General features: G+C 44.7%; 1 protein-coding gene across 1 annotated transcript in view; it reads right to left on the reverse strand.

The window, feature by feature from the left end:
* Positions 1-17,870, reverse strand: part of Ext1 (exostosin glycosyltransferase 1) — a 269,185-nt gene extending 251,315 nt beyond the window's left edge. Inside the window, exon 1 of the mRNA XM_090339305.1 lies at positions 15,920-17,870. Within this exon, the coding sequence (XP_090195431.1) occupies positions 15,920-16,881 (962 nt within the window). The 5' untranslated portion in view covers positions 16,882-17,870. The remainder of the gene's footprint in view (positions 1-15,919) is intronic.
* Positions 17,871-19,080: the final 1,210 nt, after the last annotated feature.

The following is a 19,080-nucleotide window of genomic DNA, read 5'->3' on the forward strand; positions in this document are numbered from 1 at the left end:
ACTACAGTGTAAACATAACACACGGAAACAGCAACTGCCCACAATGCCAACCTACAGAGAAAAGTCATCAGGCTTTAATACCGTGCAAATACGGAAAACAGAAAGTTATTCCTAGTATTGCTTTCCGGGATTGTGTGACGGGATTGCTCACTTCCCTACATGGGCTGGGCATGCATGCTAATATTGGGACTTGAACTCAGGGCCTAGGTATTGTCCCTTAGCTTTTTCACTCAAGGATGGCACTCCTTTCATATTTGAGCCACACCTCTTCTTCCTGGTTTTTGGAGGTTATTGGGAGGAAAGACTCATGGGCTTCCCTGCTCTGACTGGCTTTGAGCGGTGTGATATTTGAAATTTAGCCTCATGGTTAGCTAATGTGCCCAGTGTGAGCCTTCAACCTCCACCACAATTTTAAAGTTTTAGACACAGGCAGAACTAAGACAGGTGTACTGCTCCCCCTTTTCCAAACTAGTAAAAAGATTTATTTTTGTAAAAGTAGAGAGGGTTTTTAGTTTTATTTTGTTGAGAACACAAAATTGTATTAATGATTTGAGCTCTTGACTGAACTACTTCCGGAAAATGAAAATATACTGTATTTTGGCAATAGTTCCAACAGGTGGCTGGAATTCTGGGCACCTGCCAAACCACCAGGAACTTCTCTGTGACTGGCAAGCTACAGTATCATATTGCACCCTACAGTTATAATGAGCTGCAAATAGATAGGTCAAATGAGAGAAAAGAAATTAAAGCAGTGATAAACACACACAAATGATAAATCAAATTATGTGTGTGGAATGTGGCTTAATGGAAAACACAGATTAATGATGGCAATACAGGGGTTGGTTATAGCACCAAACCCTATGCTAAGCATGTGGCAAGTCTATCTACCCACTTAATCCTCACAATAACAACCCTATGAAGTAGGAATTACTATGATTCCCAGAAAAGCCTTCCAGTTCTCAGTTAGTGACAGAACCACCAATGGAATGCAGAACCCGTATGCTTAACCTCCACCCACCCCTCAGCTGGAAGTCTAGAGATGGGAGCCACATGTCAATTCCACCACAAGGAACTACACGGGCAAGCAGCCCATCTTCCCTGGATCTCCACTGCTTTATCTGCACCATGTGAAACACACTGGATTTTGAGTACTTCCACAATCTGTTATTTTATTCATATACTTGCTTATTCATTCATTCATTCATTCATTGAGACAGAGCCTTACTACCTAGACCAGGCTGATTCCCAAATTCAAAATTCTCCTACCTCAGCCTCCCATTGGCTGTTCTCCCAGCCCTTCTCTATAAGCAAAAATATTGGACCCAACTATTCAAGGTGAAGTGATATCCTGCTCCCCTCCCTAAAAGCAAATATAGCATACAGAGAGATAGAGACATACACATGCATACATACATATATACATGCATATACATATATATACACATACCATATACATACATGTACAGCTGCTAGTCATGGATTTGCAGATCTCTGTGCAGGAATTGAAGTTCCAACTTGATTATCATTAGATTTTTTTTAGATTATTCAAGTCCTTGGAGTATCAGCTCATTTCTTTTAAGGATACTCATCTTTTAGATTATTTTTACAGAAATCTAAAATTTATTTTGGCATATAATCCTTTTTTTTACCCTCTTTTAATTACTATCTGAGTTATTCCTTATACTCAACAAATTCTAAAATAATCACAGTAAAATACTACTCCCATCTTTAACTATCGTAAACACTGAGGTACTAAAATTTTATCTTAAAAAATACTGCTCATTTTGTAAAGCATGCAACATAACTATTATTCAAATACAAAAAACAAGATAATACACATTTCCACTCTGAATCAATAAAAGATGACTGCCCTACATTTACAGGTTTACAATATTATACTTTCATACTTAAAAGCTCAGTCATCATAGAAAGTATTGCTTAAAGGTAGCTTTTTTTTAATATGATATGAATTTTAAAGGAGCACACAGCATAGAAGAAACGCTATTTTCAGGAACATTTTTTTTTCTGCCTCTCAGAAAAGCCAAGCCTTTCTATATCAGATTGTCTTAGATTAGATTTTCAGATTACTTCAGATATATAGACTTAGGAATAATTTTGGAAAATCCTTTCCAACCTTTAGACCAACATAAAACATAAGTCATGCTTAAGTGTCAGATGATTGTTACCAGACCTGAATCAATTTTTAAGACTCACTACAAAGTTAAGTAATTGTGATATAGTATCTCATCCATTTCATCTATGAACCTTGAGTTCTGTAATACTAGATCCCAGATGATTCCACAAGATGTCATGGGCCAGCCAAGAAACAATAAATATCACAAGCAGAGGCCATTGGGAGGGAAAAATGTACACTTCCCTTTTGCTGTTCTTCCCTTTGCCTTTTAATTAAATGATAAAACCCAGTACAAATTCATTAGAAGCTTGATAGCTCTATTAAAAACTATGTTTCCATAAGGTCTGAGACAGAGATTCAGAATTAAGTAGCAGAGTATAGTGGTAAAGTGAGGAGGAAAAAAACAATAGCACAAACAAAAAGCTGAGTCAACATTTTGGGAGAAAAAAAATAACAATAAAAGGTGGGAATAGTACCAATATTAACAGATGGTTAAAAATCAAATGATGAAAGAAAGCCTGTTGCTGAGATCTGGATAACCATGGTTTATGAGGCCAGTCTGGGCAGAAAATAATCTGAAAGACTCTGTCTCTAACAAACCCTCACTCAATGATTATCCATTTAGTACATTATAAGGAGAGAGGGGGGAGAAGAGGGAAGGGGGAAGAGGGAAGCAAGTAAGAAAGAAAACAAATATGAATCCTTCTAGCAGGCCTGTATAATGTAGTGGAGAAAGGAAGAGTGAGAAACTACGAATAGTTAAATGAATGGAAATCCCCCCAGGGTAAGTATTAAATGTTCTAAGGAAACAGCCTAGGAAAACTTGATCTGGTCCAAGATATCAAGGAAGAGATGTTGGAGGAAGTAAGATGGAAAGGATGTCGGAAGAGAAAAGAGGTTGTGTGAAGAAAGAGAATAGGAGAGGCTTGTGGCTTTGCCACGTGGATGGGGACAGAGAGGGAGATGGGGCTGGAGAAGGGGGGTTAAAGATGGGGATAGGGTTGGATGGCAAGCTGGACCAACTTTTAGGATAACAAGTGAATGAATGATGAGAAACCTCCAAGGCATACCCAGCAGAATAGTAGTGTGATCATATTTTCCAACAGTGACACTACAGGTATTTCCACTCATCTGTCAGGGTGCTGGAATGTACATAGGAAACATGAAGTCCATGGCTGCCAGGAGTTCAAAACACTTAAGCTTACGGCAAATCTAGAAGATGTCTATTCATCCATTTTCCTTAAGATTAAGGGATCAATGTCATTGTAGGGGAAAATGAGGCAGGATAAACTGAGGAAAATGAAGACTGGTGAAGGCAACTTGAAGCATTTGCTTGAAAGAGAGACAATAGGAGGCATTCCTTCCTTTCGAAGAGATGCAATTCTCACCACAAGAATGAACATTTCCTAGACAAAATGCATATCCCTTCCTGAGACTACTCTCCCAAGAGAACTAAAGGTGGGATCCAAAATGTAAACAACCAAAATGGTAAGCAAAATACTAGTGTTAATAACACATAGGAGTGCTTATCTTTTCCTATCTTTTTTTTTTTTTGAAATTTAAGAATTTATTTGTTTGCTTTCGTTTAGCCAACCTGGGGCTTGTAATCAAGACCTAGTTTCTGTCCTTGAGTGCTTTTCTCAAGACTAGTATTCTACTAGTTGAGCTAGAGTTCCACTTCTAGATTTTTTATTTTTTTTTATATTTTTTTATTGTAATTAGTAAAAGGGTTACATGATATTTGCCAGATAGAAGGTGCATTAATTCACATACATTGATACCCTTTCACATGTCTTGGTACCCATTTCCCTCCCCCCCCACACCCCCCACCCGTCTTGGTTTTCCCCCCTTCCCAATATCAAATTTCAAATATCCCAATACAAATAAATTCAATATATCAGATAACAAAGTGAGATACTATACCAATATGAGATAACCAAGGGACAGCAAAGGAGATGAGAGACAACATAGTACATTAAGGACAACAATCATTCATTATATGGATTTTGTTTCACTATCCTGGAGGTCCTTTCAATTAGCTTCACATTATATGTCCTTATGTATCAAGATTTTGCTCTATTGCAAATCTCTGCTAGTAGAGCCCAAGGTTTCTACTGATTATGACGAATGAGGGAAACCATTGAGCCTAAGTTCCTTTGAGTCTGGCTTACTTCACTTAATATGATTTTTTCTAAGTCTTTCCATTTCCTAACAAATGGGGCGATGTCATTCTTTCTGACAGCAACATAGAATTCCATTGTGTACAAATACCACAACTTGTTGATCCACTGATCAACTGAGGGACATCTAGGTTGGTTCCATATCTTTGCTATGGTGAATAGTGCTGCAATGAACATTGTTGTGCTAGTGGGTTTAGTATGTCCTTGTTTCTGGATGGTTGGGTAAATGCCAAGTAGTGGAATTGCTGGGTCATAGGGGAGTTCTGTTTAGCCTTTTGAGGCACTGCCACACTGCTTTCCATAGTGGTTGGACGAGTTTGCACTCCCACCAACAGTGTAGTAGTGATCCCTCCTGGCCACATCCCCTCCAGCATCTGTTGTCATTCGTTTTCCTGATCCTGGTCATTCTAGCTGGAGTGAGGTGGAATCTTAGAGTTGTTTTGATTTGCATTTCTTTTATGACCAGAGATGTTGAGCATTTCTTCATGTGTCTATAGGCCATTTTTGTTTCTTCTTCAGAGAAGACTCTCTTTAAGTCTTTGGCCCATTTTTTAATGGGATGGTTGTTACTTTGTAGGTTAGTTTTGGAGTGATTCAATTTTTTGAGTTGTTGATATACTTTAGATATGAGACCTTTGTCCGTTGTATGGTTGGTGAAGATCTTCTCCCACTCTGTAGGCTTCCTGATTAGTTTACTACCTATGTCCTTTGCCATACAAAAGCTCTGCAGTTTAATGCAGTCCCACTTATCCAGCCTTTCTCTGATTTGTTGTGATTCTTGGTCCTTATTAAGAAAGTTTCGACCTGTGCCAAGGAGGCCTAGTGTTAAGTCAGAACCCCTGCCTTTACCATATAAATACCCCTGAGAGCCAAAGTGACCTCCCTGCTTTTATCCTCTAGAACACCCACAAGTATCTCTGCTTTTTGTTTTAGTATGCTTTTTGACTGCTTGCCTGTTTACTTATTTACTCAATAAAGCTCTGCCAAGTTTTCTTACCATTGTAACTCACTCTGAGATCAAAGTCAAGGGCCCTAAGTGAAGGTCCCTACATTAAAGGGAAATTTCAGTACCCTTTGCCTGCATCTAGTGACACATCCATCAGTTCCCATCCTGTGTCCCAGTAGCCAAAGAAAGCTGGTGGGCATGTGCTTCCACAATCCTGACTTCCTCAAGCCCCAAAGTCCATGGGGCCCGCATAGAGCAGGCAGGCCATCCAGCCACAGGGCAATTTTGTTCACTGTGCCTGTAGCCAAGAATACTGTGGACACTGGTTAATTAAGACCAGATAGCACTACCAGCTCACAGCATAATATCACAATATGTATGTATGTGTCGCCCAGCTCAGGAAACCAGAGTTGTCCATGCATACCAAAAATCTAGTGCCATCCCAAAGAGGCAACCTGTCTCTGGCACCCCTGGGTGACATGCTACAGTTGGTAGCAAGTTGAAAAATGAAGAGTTTTTCCTTTTGTGCAAGCGGTGGGACAGAGGCATGGAGAGGGCTAAGTACACTGGAGCTTGAACTCAGGGCCTTGTCCTCTCAAGGACATTGTCATTCAAGATTGGCACTCTACCACTTGAGCCAGGCCTCCACTTTCTGCTTTTTTAGCTGCTTAATTGAAGATAAAGTAGATTCCTGGACTTTTCTGCTCAGGCTGTCTTCAAACCAGGATCCTCAGAACTCACCTCCAGGGTAACTAGGATTATGTACATGAGATACCAGTCCCGAGCGTATCCTTAAGAGCACCAATAGATGTTTTAATAGCACCCACGTGGTTTTAAAAGTTATCAAATAGACTGCTTTCTACCTTCTTTAAAAATGTTAACTCTTAAAAAAAAAATTCTTGAGCCTAAACAACAGTAAATGACACTGTCACTCTTCAAATATTTAGAGAAGCTGTTCCCTGATGCCGCAAGACACTTGGTGCTGGAACTCAGAGATAGGCAAGCATAAAGAATGTGGAGGACACACAGCTGGGCACGGGGCCAGACTGCCATGAGTCTGTACTTGTTCTGGGCATTATACTTTCTAACTTCCTGGCCCAGTTCCTTCTATTTGGGCTGCCAGCTGTCCCCTTTTCCCAGATCTGTCTGGAAGAATCTTGCTCTGCTCTTTACACTCACTGCATCTCAACTACCAGGACTTCAAAGGTAGATTACCAACGTGGCAAGGATTATCTCTCAAGTAAACTTGATTACACAAATTCTAGGTGAGAAACTCCATTCATACTCCCTAAAACTATCCGAGGTGAACATGTGGTCTTCTAAACAGCACCACCAGCTGTTCCAAAGCAGCAGGTATTGACCTGAAGATCTGGCTCAGATCTCCCCACCTGGCAAGTAAGAGGCTCAGAGTTCAAACCCCAGGACTACCAAACAAACGAACAAACAAATAACAACAACAACAAAATAAGCAGTGGGCAAACCTACTAGCAGACAGCCTAAATGTTTGCTGTTATCTAGGCTGCTTCTGCCTCCATTTCTTTGTCCACAAAATGGACAGAAAAATTATTATCTTCCTGCTAGGTGGACATAAAGGATAAAGATATTAATACCCAGTGCTTGATTTATCATCAATAAACAAATATTAGTGGTTATGCTATCATCATCATTGAATGGATGAACACATGTAAGTGCCAACAGGATATGGTTTCAATAACACCTGCCATAGCCAACTACCCTGAACCACAATACCCCCTATTCCAGGATGCAACTCTAGACTGTTCTTCAATTTAAAAAAAAAAAAAAAGTCGGGCCTGGAATTTAGCCTAGTGGTAGAGTGCCTGCCTAGCATGCACGAAGATCCGGGTTCAATTCCTCAGTACCACATACATATCAAAAGGCCAGAAATGGTGCTGTGGCTCAAGTGGTAGAGCTCTAGCCTTGAGAAAGCACAAGGACAGTGCCCAGGCATCGAGTTCAACGCCCAGGACTGGCAAAAAAAAAAAAAAAAAAAATCCACTTATTAAATCAAGAGTGGTAATATCAAGGGGTGGGGGTATGGACCAAGAGGTAGAGAACTTGCCTAACAACTACTAGGCCCTGAGTTCTAGCTGGAATACCACCAAGAAAAAAGAAAAAAGAAAAAAAAGCAGGTGGCACCATGACAAGGCAGTCCTTTCACACAGATTTGATATTATCTGGCCCCACCACGCCCATAACATGGCCTGATGGAAACAACTCCTCCCTGAAAGAGCAACGATCACTAGAAAAGGCAATCAAACAGATTTCCTTTGGGGCTTGGAGAGAATACAGGAAACAAAGGTGTCCCTATGAGAGGTACTCAGAGGGACAGAGTTAGTAGCCACAAAGAATCTATCCCAGGTGTCATATTGGGTCCTCAGAAGGTCCTTTACTGTCCTGTGTGGTCTTACAATTAGTCCTGTGATTTAAGGTGACCTAACTTCTTTTGTATGTGAATGTGCCAGTCCTAGGCTTAAACTCAGGGCCTGGGTACTTACTGTCCCTGAGCTCTTTTACTCAAGGGTAGCATCCTACTATCTGAGCTACAGCACCACCTCTGGCTTTTTCGGAGTTGTTTAGTGGAGATAAAGAGTCTCACAACCTTTTCTGCCAGGGCTGGCTTTGAAGGATCCTCAGATCTCAGCCTCCTGAGCAGCTGGGTTCTAGATATGAGTCACCAGTGCCCAAGCCGATGTCTTTTTTCTTTCTTTTCTCGTGGATATCTTTTTTTTTCCTCATTGTCACTGAAGGGCTTGCTGAACCAGATCAGGGAAGCTACCAAGTAGCTCACTTCCACCCACACAAGATTTCCTTCGAAATGCCATCCTGAGCCAATAGAGTGTAAAAGTAAGCAGCAAGAGATAACCGGTGTGCTTAGATCTGGAGTTAAGGAAGTCGTGGAAGACCTTTGCCCCCAAAATGAGTATCCCTACCTGCTCCCACCTTCCCTTCTGGCACCTACGATCTCCAGCTAGGAGACCCTCCAAAGAGGCCTTTCCACAAACTATAGAGCAAGACTGGACATTCATAAAACCTAGAAGTGATGAGTTATTTCTGAGGGTTTCTCAGAGAAACTCTAGGGTTGATTAGAAAATGACAGGAAGGTAGTTTTTAATGACAACACCCCCTGCAGGGCATATTAACATTTACAAGGTACATTCACACACACTCCACCTCTTTTGATCCCCTTTAATAACCCTGTGAGGCCGTGTCTTTCTCTCCATTAGAGGAGGAAACTGAGGCTGAGAGGTAGAAAGCTAGTTCAAGAGTCTCTGTGACTTCCAGAGGCTTGAATACCAGGCTCTCCCTTCTCAAAGGCTTCAAAAGATAACCACAAAAACACAATGGCATGCACATCCGTACAATTCTCTCAAAGCTATTAAAAGCAGTTCAACTGGGGAAGGAGGGAGGGAGGGAGGTTGGTTTTGAAGACAATTAAATATAAACTGCTGACACACTCTCTCTCTCTCTCTCTCTCTCTCTCTCTCTCTCTCTCTCTCTCTCTCTCTCTCTCTCTCTCTCTCTCTCTTTTTTTCTGTTGGGGTTTTGTTTCTTTGTTTTGCTTTGTGTGCCAGTACCCGGGCTTGATCCCTGGGCCTACCACTCTAACTCAGAACTGCCCCTTCCAGATAAGCCTGTAGACCGATATTCCAACAAAGTGGTAGGCACTGTGTTCAGAGAAAGAAAAGTCTAGGGCTAACCACTCAATGAGAGCCCAAGGAAGTTTTTGGCTAGAGCAAAAACAAAACTTCAAAGGGAACCAGGGAAGTGGAGCTTCAAAGACCCCCTACAGGACCAATTAACACCTACAAATGTTTATCTAAGCAGCCATTTAATGATGGCTACTTCCCTAAATGGGTGCTCAGCCTCACCTCAAAAACAGCTAGGGCCACAGTGCCATAGGGATGGGGGTGGGGATGAGAGCTAAGAGCAAGAAGTTTAAGAGAAAGACTTGAATCAAGAAGGAAACATTCACTATAGAGAATCCTTACTTCTAATGTAAAAAGAGATGGGCTACAAATATCTAAGGAAGCTGGCTGTGAATGAATTAGCAAAAAATCAGGTCTTAAAAGTTCTATTCTCAAAGACCATCAGTAGGATAAACTGAAAGGAAAAAACAACTATTGCAAACTTTGCTAAAAGTCTGCCTTCAATGATGTAAAATCAACAGACTAAAAAAAACTACCAAGCAAACTGGGGGGGGAGGGTGGATTTATGAGGTAAATGGCACAAACAAGAAAGAAAACTGTGTTGACTTCATTAATATATCTATCAAAGATATTTAGATATGCAGGTATAATGTGCGTCAGTAGCCTAATGCGTTTTACTTCAAAACCAATACGCCCATACTCTAGAGTGAGTAGGATTAGAAATGAAATTTAATTGCATATTCAGATTTTCTGTATCTTCCCAATGCCCCAAAAAGACAGTTTCACACCTTTTATGACCTTTGTGTGCTAAGGAGGGCCCCAGGTCAGCAAAGCATACATTCTAGCCCTGAGCTAAGCCAGTAACTGTTTCTAATCATCCAGTGGAGTTCCCATTTCTACATTAAGACCATCATCCATCTTGGGGCAGCCAGTCCTCCTCTCAGAAGTCCAATTACAATTGCAAAAGGAAAATCTGCAAGGGGGCTATATAAAAGGGCAAAAGTCATAGAACAGTTGCAGGAAACAATGTAAAGCAAAACCCACCCAATCCACAAGTTGCATAGTTTCTTGAAGAGGGTAGAGTTCAAGGAGTTCAAGCTTAAATGTTACAATGAGAGGCCATCTTTAAGTACAACTTAAAGGTTAAAAGTTTGGGGAAAACACATTTATAAGGTAAAGCAGAGCTGGTCGCTGGTGGCCTGTAATCCTAGCTACTCAGGAGGAGGTTATATGAGGATCACAGTTCAAAGGTAGCCTGGGTAGGAAAATATCTGAGGCTCTTTATCTCCAATTAACCACCAGAAAACTGGAAATGGTGCTGTGGCTCAAAGTGGTAGAGTTAGCTTCGAGTGAAAAAGTTTAGACAGCACCTAGGCCCTGTCTTCAAGCCCCTTCCTGCCCCCCGACCCTGGACCACACCAAAAAAAAAGAAAAAAAAAAAAATAGATACACAACACAAACACTTCAACTCGTTTTAAACTAGCATGGTAACAAGTGGAAATTATAATTCTTTTTGTTTTGTTTGCCAATTCTGGGCCTGGGCACTGTCCTTGGACACTTTTTGCTCAAGGCTAGCACTCTGCCATTTGAGCCACAGTGCCACTTCCAGCTTTTTCTGTGTATGTGGTTCTGGGGAATCGAACAATGCTAGGCCAGCATGCTACCACTAGACCACACTCCCAGCACTTGATTCTTCTTCTGAAAGAAAGAACTTGGTAATCTGAGATCCCTGTAAACAGATATCATCTACTCATCCTCCACAACCTACATTCTAATCTGTAAAATGGATACCGCCCAGGTGGCAGTCGAAGGGTGTAAATGAGCTAAGAAAGATGAGGTTAAGTAATTGGCACTCAATAAATCAGTGTGGAAAGAGGCTCAGTTTGAAACTCTGGCAAGGTCGAGGAACTCAAAAGGACAAACAATAAGTCATTAAACTCAAGGGAATTGGAGCTTCCACATTCAGGTCTGAGGACTACAGAATGCAAAGGCCCCTTCACCTCCTGTGGCTTTTTCTGAATAGACCATGCCACAGAGCCTGCAGCAAGGAGGAGACCTAGAGCAGGGAGGCAGAGAACGGAGACTGGAGCCCAAGGTCAACCATTTACAACCCAGATAATGGGAGACAGGCCACTCCAATGGTCAGAGGAAACACCTTACAAGGAGACTGTGAGCAAAACAGCCAAGCCTTCTCACTTATTGCAAAAGCTTCAAGGTCATTTATTGACAGGGGCTTCTACACTGAGCACAGGGGAGAGAGACATCTCTGATACTCTTTCCCTAAAGAACAATAACACACAGCCTGTAATCCTAGCCTATTCAGGAGGCTGAGATCTGAGAATTGTGGTTTGAAACCTGATAAGTTCAGTAGACTCTTATCTACAGACCTGAAAAGTAAAGTGAAGCTATGGGCTCAAAGTGGTGGAACTCTAGCCTTGAGCAAAGAAGCTCAAGGATGGTTTCCAGGCCTGAGTTCAAGCCATATGACCTACAAAAAAAAATAATAATATTAATAACAGTCACCTAAATATGTGAGGTATCCCTTTTGGTCAATTCTGTGCCATCCAGCTACTGTAACAGTTCAGTGAACAAAACTCCTCTCCTAGTGGCAAGGCCAGCCCAGGCCTTAGCATCAAGCCACTATTTGTAGGGTAAAATCCATCCACCTTTGACTGGACTGGGTCAAAATGCAAATGGCCCTAGAAGCAGTCCATTACACCTCAACCTACGTTCAGGAATCTCTTGTAAATGAGGCTTCCGGTGCTGATGGGAAAACATTTAGAGGTGAGACCAGGTAAAAAGAGAAGTGGAAACTCAGTGGTACACTTATCAACTTTATAATTTTGTGTCTGGCAAGATCTGAAAGGGAGAGGGATGTATAATAATTTACATTTGAAGTCTAGGCATTGCTATGGCTTCCTTTCATTTTAGAAGAGGAAAACAATGGGCTACGGTTCACTCCTGGATGCACAACTTATTCAAAGTATTTGGGAACTAAATTTAAGAAAATTGGGAAAGAAAAAAAAATCATTTACAGTATTTGTCTTGGGCATGTTTTCTTATTTTCTATAAAGGCATCTGAATTCCACTGATCGTTTGGTCCAGTCGTGGTCCTTTTCCTAAAACCCTTCCAACACAGCTAAAAGATGCACTCGCTTAGTTATCAATAAAGGACTGTAGACCCAGCACTCTACAGATACAGATGCCTTTAACAGGGGGTAACCCACCACTCAAAACTATGACAACATGCAGCCCTTAAAATGATGCCTCAACTTGTGTCTGTGTATCTATGTGTGTGTTAAAAGTTTGTCAAGGATCTCCAAAGTTCCTAAAGAACTCTGAGATTAATCTCATAAGAAACATCTCAAGTTTGGATTCCCAGGGGCTGGTGAGCTTTCAATGATGTTACTGGAAATGGGCCAGAGCAGATGCAGGGGAAATCCAGGAGACCTCGCTGTAAGGTCACTCCTGGCACTTAGCAGATTTCTGACTGGACACCCTTAAATATTCCATCCCTCAGTTCCACATCTGTGAAAGGAGGATGCCAGAAGCAGAGTGATCACCCATCTTTAAAATTTTTGTGGGGTGCAAGAAAAGGAGATGCTCCACTAAGACCTGCCTGTCCTCAGCGGATCTGTTTAAAAACAATCACCAGTGTTTTCTACGGAGGTGTCAAAGAGAAGTGTCCTCCTATTTCCTTCTGTTTCTTCTATTTCGTATGGCCAAACTCACAGTTCACAATAAAGGGATTTAAACTGTGAAGTTCATGCAAGACTTCAGTAAGGGTGAATAAGCTCAGAGAATGTAAAATAGAATTTCTCTAAAGCCTCATGACAAATCATCTCATCACTACACCAACTTAGGTTAGCTGTTGTCATGTACATCTGTTAAAATATGTAACTGAGGAAAATTAATTATGAGTGTCATAAAAAATAGATGTTTTAATATCATCCTGAAAGTCTGGGTCCAAATTTATAGGAGAAATTCACTTTGCTCTAGTATAAGACAGAAGTGCTTTCATTCATACCACATGTCTCTTCTAGCCTCTGTAGTCATATCTAATTTTTACAGAACTGCAGGTGACACACAAGCCCTTGCCACTGAGAACTAAACCTTCCAGCATCACATGTCATTAACATCAATGATCTGTTGCGGATAAATGTAAGCATATATGATAGTATCCTAACTTGGGCACACAGTCATAAAAATCTCAATTTAATTACCACATCCCCTGAGTCCAAAATGAACTTCTATGTGGTTGTTTGTGGGAACAAATTAAATTGAAGTCTTTTCATAGGCACTTGTTAATAAAGATGAGAAGTAGATGAAAATTGATTGTGTTTTTACAAGCCATTACCAAATGAACGCTTGGAACAGCCAGGAAGCATGCTAAAAGTCCATTCCACTAAAGGATAGACCAGTGCTCAAGGTGGGAATCAACTCACAGGTATGTAGGAGATGAACTTCCACAGACCACTTCTATAGACTTGATTTTGGTGTTCCTAGCTCTGTCTAAAGCTCTGGAGAGATGAGTGGTGAAGCAGAGGAGTGCTACCTCTCCACCCTACCACACATGACAGTTTCAGAACGCATCAGTATAAGCATTACTGACAAGTCATGTGCAGCAACACAATGCACATTTCTTTCCTCAGCTGGCATGATTACGTGCGCATTTTGAAGTTCTTAACTTCAACGCCATGTGGTCCAAAATCAATAGCAAAAGGCAACCATGTTTGCAAGCCTCATTTCTCAAGAAGAAAATTTCTGATCATCCAATAAGGAGAAGTGAGTTTAAATTCCGGGTGTTCCAGGCTGGTGAATACAAACGCCCTGTCCAACTTAACCAGGTTAAGTTGAGAAAGTGTGCAAAAGAGGAACTTCAAGAAAAACCCTGCCTAATAAATCTCTGCTTCCCTTTAAACATTACCTTCCCAAGAGACAAAATTCTGAGGTCTTGACCCCTGGTAGTTTTACCCCAAAATCAAAACAATGGCCCAATCGCAGAGTTCAAAAATAGGTTCAACTTAATTAGCAAAAATTAAAGTTGCAAGGAAACCAATCCAGTCTTCATTGCTGATCTCCAGAAATCTACAGCTCTCACACAGCAGGAAATGTTGAGACTTAAAATTTACTTTGCCAATCGGAAGGGAAAGAAAAAGTGACTGGTGTATTGGAGTGAAGGTGTCTCCCAAAGCAATCGTTCTGTCAAGCATTCTAAGGTGAAATCTCAGCTCCTGCACTTTCAGAAGAAGGAAGAACACCATGATGCTTCTGAAAATGTTGGTGTGATAAGCGTGAGATTTCACTGAAAGGTTAGGCTGAATCCACCATCCATCCACTAGACAAAGAAATTCCTGAAAGGCTAGAAACCATGTTTTCTCTTACAAGCACCCACAGGAACAGGTCAATGCAAACGTTGTACAAAGCAGCTCATTACGAACTGTAGCTGAAGTTTCTTTAGTGAGAAAATGTTAACCCATTGTAATTGCACCCCAACATTTCCACACAGTCGCCCCGCCCTCAGAGTAAGAGGAAAATATACGTTATGAATGGATCCTAACCTCCCAGCTGGCTTTTATCCTGAAAAGCAAAAGGTGCTGGGGTTTCCCAAGCAGAGGCAGAGCCCTGGATACTTCTTCCTTTGCTTTCTATGATCAATTCGAGGAGGACTTTAATTTCCCTCCTGGTCCCTCCCACAGAGGTCTGGGTGTCTGAGAAAAGCCATAGACAACAATCAAACCTTTCATTTCAGGGCTTCTTTCCCACCCTACCCCTTCCCGCTTCAATCAGGTTAGAGAAGCACCCCCTCCCCTTCTGCATTTCATGAATCATTTGTAAAATCTGCCAACCTCTGCCAGTTCCTCTTGGACTCAGCTGAGAGGTTCCCCTTCCTTCCCTGGGTAGCACAAGGCTGCTCTGGTTTTTATCTGGTGTAATGTGGAAATGCACCATAAGAACTCACTAGATCTCACAGCCAGATGGAAGTGAGAGAGTGACTCTGGGCCACCAACCCCATCTATTAGGAAACTGAGCTGCCAAACCTAGGGTTAAAGCAGATTTGTGAATTCTACTGGTACCCCCAAGTCCAGTGTGTCAGAGACTGTCACAGAGCAGGAAAAACTAGAGTGAAAAGGGCAACCAAGTAACTGCATCAGTTACTTAGCAACAGAACAAAACTAGCCACACCACAGAGGCCAGGAGGCAACTCACACCCATTCAAAGAGTAACAGTCCTCGATTTATATGCAAATAGATAAAGACAAAGAGGAAAAGGAAACCTAAATTAGCTAGAAAAGTTTATAGCCTAGGGCCTGAGGCCCAGATTTTAAAGTTCCTCCAGGGGGAGGAGACAACTGGACTCACAGGAATGAATGAATGAATGAATGAATGAATGAATGAATACATGTAGGAATGAAAGGTCTCAGGCCCTACCAAACCTACAATCTGCCTTTATAAAAGTTAATACCCAGGAGGAAGGAGGAGACAAGGACAGGAGTTTAATACTGATCCTTAAAACCCTTCCCCAGCTCCCAAGAATCTAAAGCTTACAGGAGGAGGAAAACTGAAGCTGGGAAACTCCAGAGAGAATAGGTACCCATGCTTAGAATAGCTCTAGAAGAGACGATCTGCGGGCTGGTGTGAGGGGGGAGTGGGTGTGACCAGAGCCTCTCAGGGTCTCTGAACCCAGAAACTACCTCTGGTACCCCACGCTGAAGCACAGTCCCCCAACTTGGCTTAGACCTGCACTGGAACAGGAGACAGACACAGCCCTGAAGGCTTTCTAAGCCCAGTAAAGTCACCTACTTGGCTCAGGAAAGTGCTCTGGGCTTTTCAGTCTGCCTAAGGAGCTCCAACGGCCGGCACACTTGCACCAGGTGGCCCACCCCACAGAAGAGGAAAGAAAAGACTGCAGAGCTTACCTGTCCTGACCCTGCAACACCCTCCCACCCAACTGCCCATGTGGACCCGGGCAGGGGGCGCAGCCCACTTACTTCTCATACTCCGTGTTGTCCCGGTCACAGCGAGAATCCTTGTGCTTCTGCCAGTCTTTGCCATGCTTGCAGGTGGTGAGGAGCAGAATGTCCTCTCCATTATGGACGTGGTATAAGGCATTCCTGGTGTCTGACCCGATCCCTGTCAGGTATCTCTTCCCCTTGAACACCAGCATATACTTCCTGAGAGGAGGGATGGTGTTGAACTTCAAGAACCCCCTCTCCCCTCCTGTCCTGGGATGATCCTTAGAAAAGAGGGGAATGGACACATCAAAGTTGGGTCGGAAGTTTTCGGTACTGATGCTGGCTTTGGCCAGCATTGCCTGGCCGATGTCAAACCCCACGTCCTCGGTGTAGTCGGGCCAAGTGCCGGAATATAAATTAAAAATCAAATGATTCCTGCCATTGTTCCACAAGTGGAGACTCTGCACTTTGGATCTCAAGTTGTGCACGTACTGAGGTGACAACTGGTCTCGGTCTAAAGTATCCAGACTCAGGACAAAGAGGCACGCCTGGCTGGGGTCCGAGGTGTAGAACCGGGAGCCCTCGATGGCCGCTAGAATGTTTTGGTAACTTTCGGCGATTTTCTCCCCTTTCTGCTGCGGGTAGACGTAGACTTTGAAGCCGTTTTTCTTGCAAAGGGTGAAATCGAAGCAGGACTCCATGCGGCACTTCTTGCCTTTGTAGAGGCTGGAGTTGGCGTCTCGCTTCTGCCGGGGCGAGAGGTGCACGCTGAAACCCTCGCCCTCCGGCGGATCCCGGGGGAAGAAGGGGCGCAGAGCGTCCGGGAAGCGGGGCCAGAAACGATCCGGACCGGGTTGGTGCAAGCCATTCCGACCGCTGTGTTCTTCTCTCCGGCTGTGGCTCCTCGATGCCCTAAACTGCAAGCCTCCGAAATAAAACAAAAGGGCGAGACAAGAGCCAGCTGAGAGCAGGATGAAATAGCGTTTTTTGGCCTGCATGTGTCCTGCCTGGGTCAAGAGAATCGTCAATAAACACACGAATCGACCAAGTTTCCCAATCCACACTTTCAGCTCCAGTCCGCCATCTTCCCGCCGGTAAAGACTTCAAACTCTCCGCTCCCACCTTCTCTGGATGCCTTTCCCCAAGCCGTGGACTGATCCAGCGCATGTGGGCGATTTCTTTAACTTTCTCCCCTTCGGTCTTTCATCTTCGGGTTGCACAAGGCGATGCTCGGGAGAGAGGAGGGAGAGGCGAGCCGGCGAGCGGGCGCGGGCGGAAGACCTCGCACCCAGGGCGTGCGAGCAGCGGACTGTAATTTGCGTGCATGCAACAAGACGGAGGGGAGGAGGGAAAAAAAAAAAGAGAGAGAGAAGAAAGGAAGAAAGAGATGGGGGTGGGAAGGAGAGGAGAAGGGGAGAAAAACAACAACAACAACAAAAAAGCTCCCGATACCCAATCAATGGCTGGACGGAGTAGTGATTGCCTGCCTTGCCTCTCCGATTCCTCCCCAGCAACCGTGGAAAACGAGCCCCGGGAAAAGCAACTTCAACTCATCCGCACTCCCGTGCAAAGAGAGCACGCCGGTTCCAACAAGTCCGCCGAAGCCCGGGTGCAGCAGCCGGCTCAGTGTGTCTGGCAGCTGGGGCGCCGTAACCTCACAAATCCCTGCATCTCTCTCTTTCTTCCCTTCCGCAGCGGCTCCGACTCCGGCGGTGTTTACTCTGCGCTCCCCGGCTCGCCGGGGCCGGCCCCCCGGGCCCGACTCGGCAGCAGCAGCGGCGGCGGTGGTGGTGGTGGAGGTGGCGGTGGCGGTGGAGGTGGCGGCGGCGCTGGGTGGCGGCGAAGGCGGCGCGTCCTCCCCGCGGGCAGCGCCGGCCCCGAGCGAGCAGAGCGGAGCCGAGCCAGCGAGCGGCGCTCCGCAGGCCCCGCGCGCGCGCGCGATCGCTGCCGACCGACCGCCGCGTTGGGTCGCCGCCGAATGTTACCCGGTTCTGAATGTTACACTTACACATTCCATTCCCGACACGACAGCGCTGACCTCATCCATCCACGCAGCCCGCGCTGCCATTGGCTGAGCGTCACGTCCGGGGTGGGCGGTGCTTCCGCTGCGCCCATTCATAACCCCCCGGACTCGGAGGCCCAGGCGCTGGCGCGGCGCGGGAGGCGCGGGACCCCTGGAGCGCCCGGACGGTCCGACGCGCCTGGGCTGGCTCCCGATCGCCCCGTACGTACCCGATCAGCTCCGGCCGCCCCCCCACACACACCCTCGGCTCTCCGGGCCGGGAAATCCAGCCTGGGCTGTGTCCGGGAACCAGCGCCGCCCAGAGGCGCCGGTGAGGACGCGGGGACGACCGTGCCACGCCGCCGGAGCTGCCCCAGCCGCCCCCGGAGAACCCCACCGCCGGGGCGGGCTGCCCGCCTGCGGGGAACGCCTCCCCGGCTGCAGGCCGCGGGAGCTCCGGGCTGGGGGAAGGAAGCCTACACCTGGGGACAGCCTGAGCTTCAGAGCGATCGCCGCCCAGGATAAATGCCTTCCCAGCCCACCTCCATCCGCCCAGGCCCAGTGTTTTTATTTCCTACTAAGCATTTTATTTTTAACCACCTATGGATTCCCCTATATAGCCCTTCCATTTTTTGCCCCCCATCGGGACACCCTAAATCCCCAAGATAAAGGGGGAATTAGTATAACCAAGCGTATTGTTTGCTACCAACGCCACAAGCCTGCCTCTCTGTAAGAGTGGAGTCAGTATTCTAAACCTCATAATCTACAGAGCCTTCCTCCATCCCCAACACCACCCTACACACGCCCCCCCCCTATTCAATTAAATCACAGTGGGGACAGGGGAGGGAGACAAGACAAAGACTAGAGAGAAGCCACTAATGTTTGTCTCCGTGTTCTGCGATGTTACTCTCTTGGTGGCAGTCTTGGTGTTAGTGAATCTTAACTGCCAACTGTCCCAGCTGTAGAAAGGAACCTTGAAGCAGAAAATCACCTTCTTTGCCATTAGTATGGGAAGTTTGGTCTTTCCTTCGATTGGTTTCCCAACCCCAAATTTCTGCCTTTGGAAAATTCCCCTAATCGGGCCTTCCTAAAGATGATGGATGCATGCCCCCTTGTAAGGATGAGCTAGGCAAAGGCTACCTCCCATCCTTGAAGTGTGAGTTCTGCTCCAAAGAGAATGCCTCCCACTACTCTT

Source organism: Megascapheus bottae, chromosome 9, assembly GCF_031878675.1.
Source record: "Megascapheus bottae isolate mThoBot1 chromosome 9, mThoBot2.hap1, whole genome shotgun sequence".
Classification (NCBI taxonomy): Eukaryota; Metazoa; Chordata; class Mammalia; order Rodentia; family Geomyidae; genus Megascapheus; species Megascapheus bottae.